The following is a 15026-nucleotide window of genomic DNA, read 5'->3' as shown; positions in this document are numbered from 1 at the left end:
AGCTCTGCAGGTCTTAGATGAGTCTCTCGGGTTTTATCCGATGTTTAAATCTTGTGGGGCAATGCACTGCCTTAAAAAAAATTAACACCTGTTTTTTTAAGCCTTTTAGTTGGGAGTTTGTTTCCACTCGGAAAAGGATGGAGGAGCACCGAAGAGTACTTAGCCTTTTGGTTGGATGTTTTGGATAATTTTCTAGGCGCGCATGCGTGTTGTATATCAAGGGCGGGCTTAAAAGGAAGTGGGTGTCGATCCGCGGGTAACTGAAGCTGTTGACGGATTACACCTGTGTGTGCAGTTGTCCGCTGTTCCGGAGACGCAGAAGGGTGAATTTAGGTGTCCAGTGGTTGCATCTGGAGGGCTGTGTAAGACTCTTTGGTTGAAGAAAGCTATTAAGCTTCTTACGTAGGTTATTATTTTTTTTAAGTAGCATTTTAGTTTTGCCTGCTTGACTCCCTCTTCTCAAAAAAATCTTAACCCTTCCTCCACAACTGTTTGGTTTTGCCTGGCCAGCTCTCGGCGAATGCGCTGTTACTATGGTTATTACGCGGTTCTCTTATCCCCATTTCCAGATTCATTGGCACGGTGCGTTAGACTAACTGGGATTAATGGGTAAAAATGGTGTTCTAGTATCTGTGCTGGATTAAATACCAAAGTTAAAATTTCTAGATGTTTGAATAGTCTATTTAGACATTGTTTTATTTAAAAGTTGATGATTGCGTATTTCAAAATCGCTTGAAATTCACGTGTTTTGTTTTGTTTTTATCATACCTCCCCCCTCGCTTCTTCTTGCCCCACCTTCTCCCCAGTCTTCAAAGCGGTGAAAATTTTGTTCCGAAAGTTTTATGGACCCAGAAGAAAGTTCTTTTAAGCAGAACTGCGAGACTAGTTTTGTTACAGTAATATGAAAGGCCCTAAGGTTAGCCCGGAAAAGAAAAGAAGGGTTAAAATACCAGCGAAGAGGCTTCGTGAAGTAGTTTCTCCAAGTCGGGGAGATAATTTGGCTTTGCTGAAAGATGAGTTGTCCTGTGTTCCTCCAGCGTTGCCTGCAAATAAACGTCTTCCTTTTAGAACGGGGACTAGCTTGAATGGAACGTTGCGTGGTATGTGATTCCAAATAGTTTCTCAACGAGTTTTCATCTTTGTAACTCTTTAGTTTTTGTTTTCATTTCGTCTGTTTTTCAAAATATAGAGGATTTTTAAGGTTTAAATTCACAAACAGAAGATGTGTCTAGTTGGTACAGATGTTGAAAACTGACCATTTTCACTGTCAGGCACAGTCTGCATTGAATAGTATCAAATAGATGGAATGAATGAAACTTTAACATTTCCTGTTGTGCTTTTTCTTTGTGTTGCTTTTGTACACTGCTCTTGTTCACATCTGTGATGGACACACTTACACGCTGAGCTTATTTTTCACCAGTAGGGCTTTTTACCAAATGTTCTACTTTCTGTTCGGATTATGATATCCAGTTTGGCATAGTAGAGAAGCACAACTTCTGTCATACGATGGCTTCCATGTGCCAATTCACTTAAATATGTATGTACTATAAAAGCTTGATATAACAGTAGGCATACTATATGCTGTACTCTTCCCCAAAAAGCAGCATTATTAAAGTATTTTTTGGTTTTGCACATATATTTACTAATTTCATCCTTATAATTACCCGTGATGTGGGTAAAGCACATGTTATCTTCATTTTCAGAGCTCCAGATGGGTTAATTCATGGCAAGTGATTCTGCCCTGTTTTTCCAAATCTAACAGTGTAATGATACATTATACTTAGCTCACTTGATTGTCAGTACTGACCTATATTTTCCAAAATACCATTTGTAAAACCTTTCATTTTTCTTTAATTTTTTGAATGAAAAGTGGCTTCCAATGTACGTCTTATATTAATATGGATTATATACTTTTTGAGCCATGCTTATGCAGTTTCTAAATGTAATGTTCTGATTTGCAAATCACTAAAATTGATTTCTTTGTTTTTGTAGATTCATCAGAGTTAGCTTCTGCTAGAAATTATCAACAACCTCCATTAGAAAATCCCCCTGTGTCAGAAAGGGTAAGCAAAAGGATTCTTAATTATGCTCATGTTAAAATTTTCAGTATTGTCAAAGAATGACTTAAATTATGATTAGCAACATAAATGAAACGTTTGACACACAACAACTGAACTTAAATAGTGTTTGATACATTAACCAAAAAGTCTTCCATATAAGCTGGTTGGCTCAGTGAATAGAACATTGACTCAGCATGCTGAGATCCTGGGTTCGATCCCCGGTCAGGACACACATGAAAAGTGACCATCTGCTTCTTTCCCTCTCTCTTTCTCTCTCTCTTCCCCTCCTGCAGCTAGGACAGGCATGGCCAACAGTTTTGCTCCCGGGCCAGATTAGAAAGAAAACTTTTTTCATGGGCCTGATGAAATATTAAAATTAAAAAATGTTAAATACAAAAACAATTTGTTTAAGTAAACAAAATTTTATGTAATTTGTTTATGAATAAATGTGAGTGGAAAAAAATTTTAATATACAATATTATTTTAATAAAATATATTTTAGTAAAATATAATTATATATTGTATAAATATCCAAACTATATCACAATCAATCAAAACAATATTTAATTAATAGAACGAGCTTGAAGTGGTTATATCGCAAATAAAACGATTATTTCGTTTTACAAACAGCCTGGAAACGTTTTCAGTTATCAACTGCAGCTATTGTCTATGCTACAATGCCACTTGATTCAGCACACTTGACCACAAAAATAACGAATTGTTTGACCTTGGGTGTGCACTGGCAAACTCTACCTAAAAGAATGTGAGTTTCACATCACCACTTAATGTCAAACAGTTCATATCGAGTACAGACAAGTACAAAAGTTGTAAATCTTTATAATGGAATTTTCTTTAAAAAATAAGTATTGAGAATCTATTCAACCAATTATTAGAAGTTAACTCTAGATTAGTCACATGTGGAATTCTTTTCTGCGTATCACTATCTTCTTAAATATCTCGATTTCCAATAATCAAAGACGCTTCTGTTTCTGAGTAGCTGAGATTTTAAAGTAGCGGAGAATATTAAAAATTTAATCGCAGGCCATATGTTGCCATGCCTGAGCTAGGGGCAAGATTGATTTGTCATCCTCAGGTGCTGAGGATAGCTTGGTTGGTCTGACATCACGCAGGGTTTGCCAGGTGGATCCCTGTTGGAGTATATCCAGGAATCTGTCTCTCTGTCCTTTATCTCCCCTCTTCTCATTTAAAAAAAAAAAGAAAAAAAAAAGAATAAAAAGTGTCCATTGGTAGAGTAAGACCACAAGGAGAAATACTGTAACTGACAAAAAAAGATAAAACTGTTGTTATCTAAGGAAAAGTTATTTTATTAAAAAAAAATTTTTTTAAATTTTCATTTTAATGAGAGAGAGAGAGAGAGAGAGAGAGATGAGAAGGCTCAGCTCCTCGTTGTGGCACCTTAGTTGTTCATTGATTGCTTTCTCATATGTGCCTTGACCAGGGGGTTCCAGCTGAGCCAGTGACCAGTAGCTCAAGCCAGCGACCTTGGGCTTACGCCAGCAACCTTTGGATTCAAGCCAGCGACCATGGGGTCATGTCCATGATCCTGTGCTCAGGCAAGTGACCCTGTGCTCAAGCTGGATGAGCCTGCGCACAAGCTAGCAACCTCAGTGTTTTGAATCTGGGTCCTCAGCATCCCAGGTCAAAGCTCTATCTATTGCACCAGGGCCTGGTCAGGCAGGAAAAGTTATTCTCAAGTAGGGACCTCATATAAAGGTAAAGAAACAGTAACAACATAATAAAGAAAAGTGAGGTGTGATTATACATCATACAAATTATTGTGAGGTCTCTTGTTTGTGAGGTCTCTTGTGGGGTTTTTTTTTGATGAGTCTTTAAAAAACAAAAACATGAAATTCTCATATTAACTTTTTTATTTGTAATGCTAAAAATATTTGATGATAAATAGTGTTTCAGTAATGAAGTCTAATTAGACTTTGATCACTAATCATAATGTATTGTCAATTTAACAACCCTATAAAGAAGAGTTTCACAATGTTTTGAAAATTGATGCTGGTAAACTAAGAATTAACTTGAAACTGTTGTCAGTTTTGCCTGATCTGTGATGGCACCAGCGTTGACTTGGAACTCTGAGTTCAAATACCTGGGCTTACCTGGTTAAGGCACATACGAGAAGCAACTACCCACCCTTTTCTCTCTCTCTCCTTTCTCTAAAATCAGTTTAAAAAAACACAAAGTCTACTGTCAGTTTTGTCAAACACTCACTATAAAAATGTATACGTACGTGCTGTACTTGGTCCCTGAGTAAATGCCTAGCCTTTGGGATGGTGTTTTCTGTTTCTTTTTTGAGCAGGCCTTATTTAATGATTAATGCTATTTGAATTTCATTATTTAAATAATTCTCCAGATATATGGACACACTTTTAATGTATATTTGAGGATAAATTGGTGACATTTGTCATGAAGGTGATGAGGCAGGATTCCATTACATTGAATATAGGCTCACAGTTTGTTTTGTGTAGATTGGTCTAATGTAAAAGATGCCTGCAAAACCTATTTCATTATCATTTTATCATGGACACAAACTGAAACCTCTTTACATCATGTTTGTGTTTCGTAAATGAGTACTAAGATCCCAGTGGGGATTGACTTGGCCATGCTTTTTAAGGAGAACTGTGAGCCTGATATGCTCACATTTATAAGAACACCTATTCATACCTATTTCTCCCTACCACCAGATGATACTATGTTCCTTTTCCTGGTTGGGGCTAATCCTTACACATGTATAGAAAGAAAATTAAAACTGTATAAGATTTTTTTGTAGAAAATACAGAAAAAAGAGGAATTCAACAACTGTTAACATTTATAATTAAATAGTATTAAAAATATTTTTTCTAGAAACCGAATGTGTTTATAGAATTTCATTTTATATATGTTCCATAATATATTTGTTCCTGCTCCTTTCATTCAACATTAAAGGTTTTTCCCCAATTTTTTATAATGTAAACAACAATGTGACGAACATGCTTGTGTATATCTTGGGTAATTTCCTTAGGATTAGTTTCTAAGTGGAAAATTATTAGATCAAAGGATATGCATACTTTTTGAAATGTTTCTAAGTTGCCTCTAGAAAAGCTTTACCCTAAAATATATTCTCTCCAGCAAGGTCATTAGTGGACTTATCTCCCCTCATTTTTACTAACACAGAACATTAAGATTAAATAAAAAATCTTTGCCATTTGATATTTGAAAGGCATCTCATAGTTTTATTTTGAATTTCTTTTATTACTGAAGCAGCAATTTTTTCATGTATATGTCCATCTATATTTATTCTTTAGTGAATTACATATTTTATGTGCTGTGCTTTTTCTAATTTGTAAGAGTTCTGTATATTAATTTCCCAGATGCCTTTACTGTATTGTTAGTTTCATTGACTTTTTTTAAGGAAGGTAACACTTGTTATCAGCCTATAGCCTGCATCAGTTTTCTTTTTTTTTTTTCTTTTTTTTGTGTGACAGAGACAAGGAGAGAGACAAAGAGAGGGACAAATAGGGACAGATAGACAGGAAGGGAGAGATTAGAAGCATCAATTCTTTTGTTGCGGTTCTTTATTCTCCTTAGTTGTTCATTGACTGCTCTCTCATATGTGCTTTGACCGGGGGGACTACAGCAGAGCAAGTGACCCCTTGCTCAAGCCAGCAACCTTGGGCTCAAGCCAGCGACCTTGGGCTTTAAGCCAGCAACCTTTGAGCTCAAGCCAGTGACCATGGGGTCATGTCTATGATCCCACGCTCAAGCCAGCAACCACACACTCAAGCTGATGAACCCATGCTCAAGCTGGCAACCTTGGGGTTTCGAACCTGGGTCCTATGAGTCTCAGTCCAATGCTCTACCCACTGTGCCACCACCTGGTCAGGCCCTGCATCAGTTTTCTTTGATAATTTTCTCTTTTTCCCTTTTCTGATGTAGCTGATAAAAAGAAAAGGTGTGTCTAAGGCAGGTGAATAGCAATGCTGAATGAACCTAGTACTTAAAAAGTCATAGTGTCGCCTGACCAGGCGGTGGCACAGTGGATAGAGTGTCATACTCTGATGTGGAGGACCCAGGTTTGAGACCCCGGGGTCGCCAGCTTGAGCGCGCTCATCTGGTTTGAGGAAAGCTCACCAGCTTGGACCCAAGGTCACTGGCTCGAGCAAGGGGTTACTTGGTCTGCTGTAGCCCCCCCAGTCAAGGCACATATGAGAAAGCAATCAATGAACAACTAAAACACCACAATGAAAAATTGATGCTTCTCATCTCTTTCCTTTCCTGTCTGTCTGTCCCTATCTATCCTTCTCTCTGACTCTCTCTCTGTCCCTGTAAAAAAAAAAGTCATAGTGTCTTAGCACTGAATAGAATCTTAGAAATGAAGTGGCACATGTGAACAGAAGGATATTTGTCTGACAAATAGTAAGTATGACATATAGAGAAGCCTTCTGAGATCACATTATGAACTCAGTGACAAAGAGTTCTGTGGTTAATTTGTGATTTTGTGCCATGCATTGGTCATCCTTATGTACTCCATTAGACTTACTGTGAATCAGATTTTCACATTTAACTGGAGCAACTGAGATGTTACATAACTTGCTCTGCTAGAAGTGGCAAATCCAGATATGAGTGTGAATTTCAGGGCTTGCTTGTTAACTTACTCATTTACTTGTCTGACAGCTCACTACTCACCCATTCACCAAATCCTTGTGTAGCTTCAAGGTACCTAAACATTGTATTGGTGCTAGGAATTAAGTATATAAAGCATGTAGTCCTGCACTCCGAAAACATGTAGTCACATGGCTAGTAAATAGTACTTGATGAATAATAAATCATAAGGTTTTTTAGCCTTTCATTTCTTTCTTTCGTATCCCAAAGGGTTTTTATAAAGATGTTGCAGTGCAAGGGTTGCCTTTGAATAAAACAGAAGAGAGCAATAATCAAAAAGGTAAAGGATAAATTTGATTTTTTTAAAATTGTGATAAAATATACGTATTATAAAATTACCATTTTTTACTATTTTAAGTGTACAGTTCAGTGGCATTAAATACATTCATATTGTTGGGCAGCTATCAATTACAACCATCTATGTCCAGAACTTTCTCATCTTCCTCAACTGGACCTCTATACTACTCACTGACCCCAGCTCTCCATCCCCCCCAACCCCTGGCAGCTACCATTCTACTTGCTGTCTATGAATTTCACTGGACCTCATATAAATGGAATCTACAGCATCTGACTGTTGTGATTGACATATCAGCATATCTTCATGGTTCATCCATGTTTTTTTTGAATTACATTTTTATGTGCTGTGCTTTTACTAATTTGTAGGAGTCTTTATATTCCTAAATGCCTTCTACTGCATTGTTAGTCTCTGGCTTTTTTTTTAAGGAAGTTAACACTTATTATCAGCCGATAGCCTAGATGTATTGAAATTTCCTTCAGAAGGATAAAATTTTTGAATTTTTGGATATTCATTGATTTTTCAGAAAATCATTAAAAGCCTCAGAGTTTTTTCTTGTTATTTTTGTTTTAATTAGTATTTTCTTCTAAACTAAGCCATTGATAGAATCTCTAAAATCCAGATAAGGAGTTGCAATGATAAAGGTAATTTTATTAGTACCAACCTATGCAAAGGTCTGATATTAGAAACCTGTTTATAATTTCTTTTTTTTTTTTTTTTTTGTATTTTTCTGAAGCTGGAAACGGGGAGAGACAGTCAGACAGACTCCTGCATGTGCCCGACCGGGATCCACCCGGCACACCCACCAGGGGCGAAGCTCTGCCCACCAGGGGGCGATGCTCTGCCCCTCCTGGGCGTCACTCTGCCACGACCAGAGCCACTCCAGCGCCTGGGGCAGAGGCCAAGGAGCCATCCCCAGCGCCTGGGCCATCTTTGCTCCAATGGAGCCCTGGCTGTGGGAGGGGAAGAGAGAGACAGAGAGGAAGGAGGGGAGGGGGGTGGAGAAGCAAACGGGCGCTTCTCCTATGTGCCCTGGCCGGGAATCAAACCCGGGTCCCCCGCACGCCAGGCCGACGCTCCACCGCTGAGCCAACCGGCCAGGGCCTGTTTATAATTTCTGAATTCGAGTTTTGGATAGTCTTTAAGATAGTAGATTAAAAATATACTTTGAAAATTTTACTTAATGACATTTTTTAAAGAAGTTGGTTTTACTTTGTTCTAAGAAGTTTTCTCTTTAGAGTTTGAGCAAAAGTTTCCAATTTAGCCCAAGGTTTCTTTGATAGTTTCTTCCAGGGTCTTAGGTTTTGACTATTGTTATTTAGTCACTTGTATCTTGCCTCTTTTAAAATGTGAACTCCTAATTGCTAAATTGTTAAATATTCTTTTAGTTAAAAAAGGTATTTTTCAGTAGCTTATTGAAATTTAACACATTTTCAGGACTATGAAGTATATTTTTATGTTTTGATTTGCAGAAAATGACATCTTTATTTCTCAGTACACTGTGGGACAGAAGGATGCGCTAAGGGAAGTTTTAAAGCAGAAGTAAGTTCACTTACAGAAAATTGATGAGCCATTTCTTGTGTTTTCATGAGGTTCTCTAAAATCAGCTTCACTTTGAGTATAGGAAAAGCTTTCATTTCAATGTGTGAAATATGTATTGTATGATAATGTGTATAAAGCAATAATACTTAAAAAATCCAATGAAATACATTCTGTTGCCATCCCAATTTTACAGAATTCCCATTTTACAGATGAGGAAATCAAGTCACAGAGAGATTGATTTTTTCCCCTGTCATTTAGCAAGTAGACACTAGGCTGGAATACAAACATAGGCAGTCAGACTTTAGAGCCTGTGCTCTTAGTCACATCACTATACTACTTGTAGCAGTAGTTGGTAGTTCCAAATACATAATGCCGATTATTTACCATTGAAGGATATTTAGACTTCTCCTGGTCAAGATCTCAGAAAGGGACAAGGTTAGTATCTGGATGGAATGAAGGGAGACCAAGGCTACTTTCCACCTAAAAATGCTCCCTTTCAACTTTGTTATTTTTAAAAAAAATTTTATTTATTAATTTTTATTTATTTATTTATTTTTCCTTTTCCTTCTGCATTTTTCTGAAGTTGGAAACGGGAGGCAGTCAGACAGACTCCCGCATGCGCCCGACCGGGATCCACCTGGCATGCCCACCAGGGGGCGATGCTCTGCCCATCTTGGGCATCACTCTGTTGTGACCAGAGCCACTCTAGTGCCTGAGGCAGAAGCCATGGAGCCATCCCCAGCGCCAGGGCCAACTTTGCTCCAATGGAGCCTTGGCTGCAGGAGGGGAAGAGAGAGACAGAGAGGAAGGAGAGGGGAAGGGGTGGAGAAGCAGATAGGTGCTTCTCCTGTGTGCCCTGGCCGGGAATCGAACCCGGGACTCCTGCACGCCAGGCCGACGCTCTACCACTGAGCCAACTGGCCAGGGCCTTTATTTATTAATTTTTAGAGAGAGGAGAGAGGGAGAGAAAGAGGAGGGAGAAGCAGGAAGCATTGACTCATAATAGTTGCTTTCTCTATGGGCCTTGACCAGGCATGCCTAGGGTTTCAAACCAGTGACCTCAGCATTCCAGGTCGATACTTTATCCACTGTGCCACCACAGGTCAGGCTAACTTTATCTTAATTACCAATAAAATATAAAACCAACCTTGTCAACAGCACCATGATAAACATGAAATAATACATTCACTACTCTGGAGGCAATTTTTATTATTTTTGTCATTAGTGGGGATGGAATGAGATCCATATTGTTAAGCTCAATGTATTCTACTCCTGAACCAGAGCAGCATGGAAAATCTTTTAGAAAACAGGAGAAATTTTACTTACTTTTTACTCTCACTTTATTCAGAAAGGAAATTTTATATTACTTCTGAAATTTGGAAATTAATATTTCTAATAACACAATTAAATACACAAGTACTAAAATAAAAAAAAATTATTCTTTTTTCACCTAGTTATCCATGGTATATTTGTTATGCTTGGGAAACATTGGACTAACAAAAATAAATACTGTCTCTAAACTACAGAGGTGTGAGCTGAGCCCACCAGGTTCACAGCTGGTTGTTCAGCCTGCAATTCCCAACATGTGGCATGGTGGTTAGGAAAGTAAGTTGGATGTTATATTGTATACTGGGGTTTTTTAATGTATAAGAAAAGGCACGAGGTGTGGTACAGTCTCCCAAATTCTCTACTTGAACTAAAAACTGGATTACATCTGATTCAGTTGGGCAGAAAGTGATCGCCAGTTTTATCCATCTGTCCTCCAAGAGAAGTGACTGCTCGTAACCACAACAGGGATGTTATCAACTTGTCTTCAAATCAGGGCTTCCGCACCGAAATCCCTCAGACCTCTCAGGACTCGCAGACCTTAGAGGGAGAAGTTCACAAACAAGCAGACAGGGAGAGGACTGTGAACACTTCCCTTCTTATCTCCTGACAGTAGTTAGCTCCCCGTTTTAGAATTTTTTTTTTATAAAGGAAAAAAAACAACAACTCTGAGACAATAATTGCAAACAGAGAATAATAGTTGAATCAGAACTATAAAGATGACTCTCATGTTGGGTTAAAAGACAGTCTGTATCTAAAGAAATACATTTCTCTGTAATCTGTGTCACTTGATTTTTTAAAAAAATGGTAGATAGAATTTGGCAAAGTGATTCTAAAATTTACCTAGAAGGACATACAGTTGAGAATATGTGCATATAAAGTTAAGAATACATACCTAGGCCCTGGCCGGTTGGCTCAGTGGTAGAGCGTCAGCCTGACGTGCGGAAGTCCCAGGTTCGATTCCCAGCCACGGCACACAGGAGAAGCGCCCATCTGCTTCTCCACCCCTCCCCCTCTCCTTCATCTCTGTCTCTCTCTTCCCCTTCTGCAGCCGAGGCTCCATTGGAGCAAAGATGGCCCGGGCACTGGGGATGGCTCCATGGCCTCTGCCTCAGGCACTAGAGTGGCTCTGGTCGCAACAGAGTGACACCCCGGATGGGCAGAGCATCGCCCCCTGGTGGGCATGCCAGGTGGATCCTGGTCGGGCGCATGCAGGAGTCTGACTGCCTCCCCGTTTCCAGCTTCAGAAAAAAACAACAAAACATACCTATAGAATGCATACCATTTAGAATAGCTCATTTGGGAAAAACAAAAATGGAATGATGGGAAATTGGCCCTATTTGATATCATAATATGCTGTAAAGCTATAATAATAAAAGGTAATAGACTAGAGCCTTTTAGGAATGAAGAATCTGGCCAGAGTTTCTAGAACAGGGATCCCCAAACTATGGCCCGCAGGCCGTATGTGTCCCCCTGGGGCCATTTATCCGGCCCCCGCCACACTTCCAGAAGGGGCACCTCTTTCATTGGTGGTCAGTGAGAGGAGCATAGTTCCCACTGAAATACTGGTTAGTTTGTTGATTTACATTTACTTGTTCTTTATTTTAAGTATTGTTTATGTTTCCAAAATTTTTTTTTACTTTAAAATAAGATATGTGCAGTGTGCATAGGGATTTGTTCATAGTTTTTTTTTATAGTCTGGCCCTCCAATGGTCTGAGGGACAGTGAACTGGCCCCCCGTGTAAAAAGTTTGAGGACCCCTGTTCTAGAACTAGGAGAGAATGTCCTAACACTTGGCTGGTAAGCTAGGGGCAAGGTTATGAACTCCTTTTAAGAAGTTTGGATTTTAAGAGAAATGGCAAATCACTGAAAGTTTTAAAGGCTTACTCAGGTAGCAGTATCAAAGAGAGGGTTGGGAAAGGGCTGGACTGGAGCCCAGGAAATCAATCAGCCATGCATTTTTCAGAGATCTCTTTGAGAGATGGGTTAGATTAGTCCTGAATCCAGTGAGGAGTGGTGCAATGAGGATGAGGATCGTGCTGTGTTGGCGAGGAGTAGACAGAGTTGGAAGATAATTTGGAGATAGAATTGACAGGAAATGATGAATCGAGATTTTTGGCTTGTATAATGTATGGTTAGTAGTATTCTTCTTTGAGAAAGGAAATCCTTGAGAAAGAATCGTGGGGAGGAATAAATTTAATTTTGGATGCAGGCAGGGATTTGGGTTACCTATGAGACATACAGGTAAAAAAATTGTCAGGTAGAAAATTGAATATAAAGGTCAAGTCCCAAGAGGGAAATCCAGATTCAGAGTCATCTGTATGTAGATGGTAGGCTAAGCTCCAGAATGGCTGCAGTGACTGTGAGAGTGTGAGAATGAGAAGAAAGATGGCCTAAGATAGGAGTGAGAACTCCAGACTCTTAAGAGACACGCGGAGCTAGTAAGCTAGCCACACGCTCTACCACTGAGCCAACCAGCTCGGGCTGAAAAAGTTGTTTTAAAAAAGAGTAGGCCATGGCCGGGTGGTTGAGTGGGTAAGAGTGTTGCCCTGGAGTGCTGAGGTTGAGGGTTTCAGTCCCCTGTCAGGGCATTTACAAGAAGCAACAAACGAGTGCACAGCTAAATGGAATGACTGAAGTGGAATGGTGAGTTGAAGCTTCTTTCTCAAATCATTGGAAAAATTTTTTTTTAAAGACTAGAAGGAAATGGGAGAGTTATGTGTATTTTCCCAGTTTTTTTACACTTAGAGCTGTTTATATTTGCTACATTGAATGTTTATTAGTTTGATAATTGGAAAAAATGAAATTTAAAAGCCTATAAAGAAGTTGATGTCTAGCCTTTTAATGTTATTTCTCTTGTTGGTCAGTTAGCCTATTAATGTAGAATGAGATTTTATTTATTTATTTTTTATTTATTTATTTTTAAAAAGACTTTATTTATTCATTTTAGACAGAAGAGAGAGAGAGAGAGAGAGAGAGAGAGAGAAGGGAGGAGCAGGAAGCATCAACTCCCATATGTGCCTTGACCAGGCAAGCCCTGGGTTTTGAACCAGCAACCTCAGCATTCCAGGTCGATGCTTTATCCACTGTGCCACCACAGGTCAGGCAGAATGAGATTTTAAAGGGTAGGTTGTATTCAGGTTTCAGACAGAAATGAGAGGAGATATCTGAATTATGTTTTCCTAGTACACCACTCAGTCAGTTAAATATACCTGTATGAGCACCTGCTCTGTGCTTAGCTCTTTGATAGTTGCTATTGGTTATTGAAGAAGTTCCCTTCCCCCTGTCTCTACCCCAGATGGAGGAATAAGTAAATAGAACTCATAGGAGACAGCATTGCGTTTGAGATATTATTAAACTGTTCTGTACAGATATTTAAACCATGGCATGGCTGACTGTCAAGTGTCAGTTGTGTGATATAGGTGATAAAAATAAAAGGAGTTTTTTGTTTTGTTTTTTAACAGAGGCAGAGATAGACAGTGACAGACAGACAGGAATGGAGAGAGATGAGAAGCATCAATCATCAGTTTCTCGTTGCGCATTGCGACTTCTTAGTTGTTCATTGATTGCTTTCTCATATGTGCCTTGACCGTGGGCCTTCAGCAGACCAAGTAACCCCCTGCTGGAGCCAGCGACCTTGGGTCCAAGCTGGTGAGCTCTTTGCTCAAGCCAGATGAGCCCGCGCTCAAGCTGGCGACCTCGGGGTCTTGAACCTGGGTCCTTCTGCATCCCAGTCCGACGCTCTATCCACTGTGCCACCACCTGGTCAGGCTAAAAGGAGTTATTGAAAGGAGAGGTCAAGAGGAAGTGTTATAAGGATAGGCTTATTTAAAAAGGTGAGGCTGACGTTGGATCTTAAAGAAGGAGAAGGTTATATATAAGGGGGGGAAGGTTGAGAGAATGGATTGAGCAAAAGCATGGAGTTAGCTGTGGGAGTGGAGTGGATTTTTGTGAATAGGAAACAGGAATTTGTGAATACGCAGGAAGCTAGGGCAGGGCCAGGGGATGAAGAAATTAGCCTATTCATTTGCCTATAAGGAACAATTTTAGATTTTGAATGGTGGCAAAATATATGTGGGAAGTTTTTAAACAAATAAAAACTGGAAGAATGAAAAGAGTTGGCAAGAGGTGATCAAGTATTTTTCACTGGAGAGGGAGAAGTAATAAGGCAGTGGTGCTGTTCTGAGAGAGAAGGCTAAGTGTCCTGGGAAGATGGCTGGGAACAGCCCTTAACAGCTCTTACCAGTTCTGTGACTTTGATCAACTAAATCCCATTACCTCTGGGGAGCTTGATTTCTTCATCTGCAAAATCAGGAAATTAGAATAGATTGCCTACTGTGTTCCTTCTGCTTCTGTAATTCTGTGACAGTGTTTCTGCAATTGTGATGAAATAATGAATAAACCTTGATGACTCAGGTGGGTATGAGAAGGTTAAGCAGAAGATAGAGAAGCCAAGATAACTTCAAAATTTTGTGACAGAAAAATGATACTCTTGTAGAAATGCGGAAATATCAAAGAGGTGTAAGTTGGAGAGCTGTGTCTGCTATAAAAAATCGAGGGGGAACGTCCTGCATCTGAGGATGGAGTGCATTCCTGCTGGTCTTAGATTCTTTTACTTGGGACTCCAGTTTTGGCAGTGGTGTGGATCATTGTCTTCCATGGGCTAAATATAGAGCAACATTGACCAGTCTTATTTTTAGTATTTAATGAAAGGCCTAATTGCAAATAATGTATATATTTTCTGGGCTCATTTATTTTTATTTCTTATTATATTTATTAAGGTGACATTGGTTAATAAAATTATATGTATAAGTTTCAAGTGTACTGTGGTGTGATCAGTTAGTGCATCTGGCTGTCAGCTGAAAGGTTGGTGGTTTGAGCGCACCCGGGGATATTCCCCCCTGCGTTGTTATCCCAACTGCAGGAAAGCCACATTTGGTGGACTCCTTTTTAATTCAGGCTGTTTAATAATGCTTTGTGCCCATTTTAATTAATTGTGTGACATTTAATATTAACGCAAAATGAGCTACAATTCAAAAAACTTTTTCAGCAGTTTAACAGTCCTTGGGTTGTCTTCCTTTGGGACTAAAACTTGGTACTTGAATTCTTAGAGCCTTTTTCTGTGTGTTTTA

At 39.2% G+C, this 15026-nt stretch overlaps 1 protein-coding gene across 9 annotated transcripts in view; it reads left to right on the top strand.

Moving 5' to 3' along the window:
- The first annotated feature begins 238 nt into the window (after positions 1 to 238).
- The window catches only part of KIAA0586 (KIAA0586 ortholog), a 110833-nt gene continuing 96045 nt past the window's right edge, over positions 239 to 15026 (top strand). For 2 of the 9 annotated variants that reach the window (XM_066341639.1, XM_066341636.1), the window contains exons 1-5: positions 239 to 402; positions 807 to 1100; positions 1993 to 2063; positions 6942 to 7011; positions 8499 to 8568. In XM_066341639.1, the coding sequence (XP_066197736.1) occupies positions 902 to 1100; positions 1993 to 2063; positions 6942 to 7011; positions 8499 to 8568 (410 nt within the window). In that variant the 5' untranslated portion in view covers positions 239 to 402; positions 807 to 901. The other 7 variants (XM_066341641.1, XM_066341642.1, XM_066341637.1 and 4 more) reach the window with 7 other exon arrangements.

This window comes from Saccopteryx leptura, chromosome 6, assembly GCF_036850995.1.
Source record: "Saccopteryx leptura isolate mSacLep1 chromosome 6, mSacLep1_pri_phased_curated, whole genome shotgun sequence".
Taxonomy (NCBI): Eukaryota; Metazoa; Chordata; class Mammalia; order Chiroptera; family Emballonuridae; genus Saccopteryx; species Saccopteryx leptura.
Note: the sequence above shows the minus strand (reverse complement) of the source record. Positions and strands in the feature narration are given on the sequence as shown.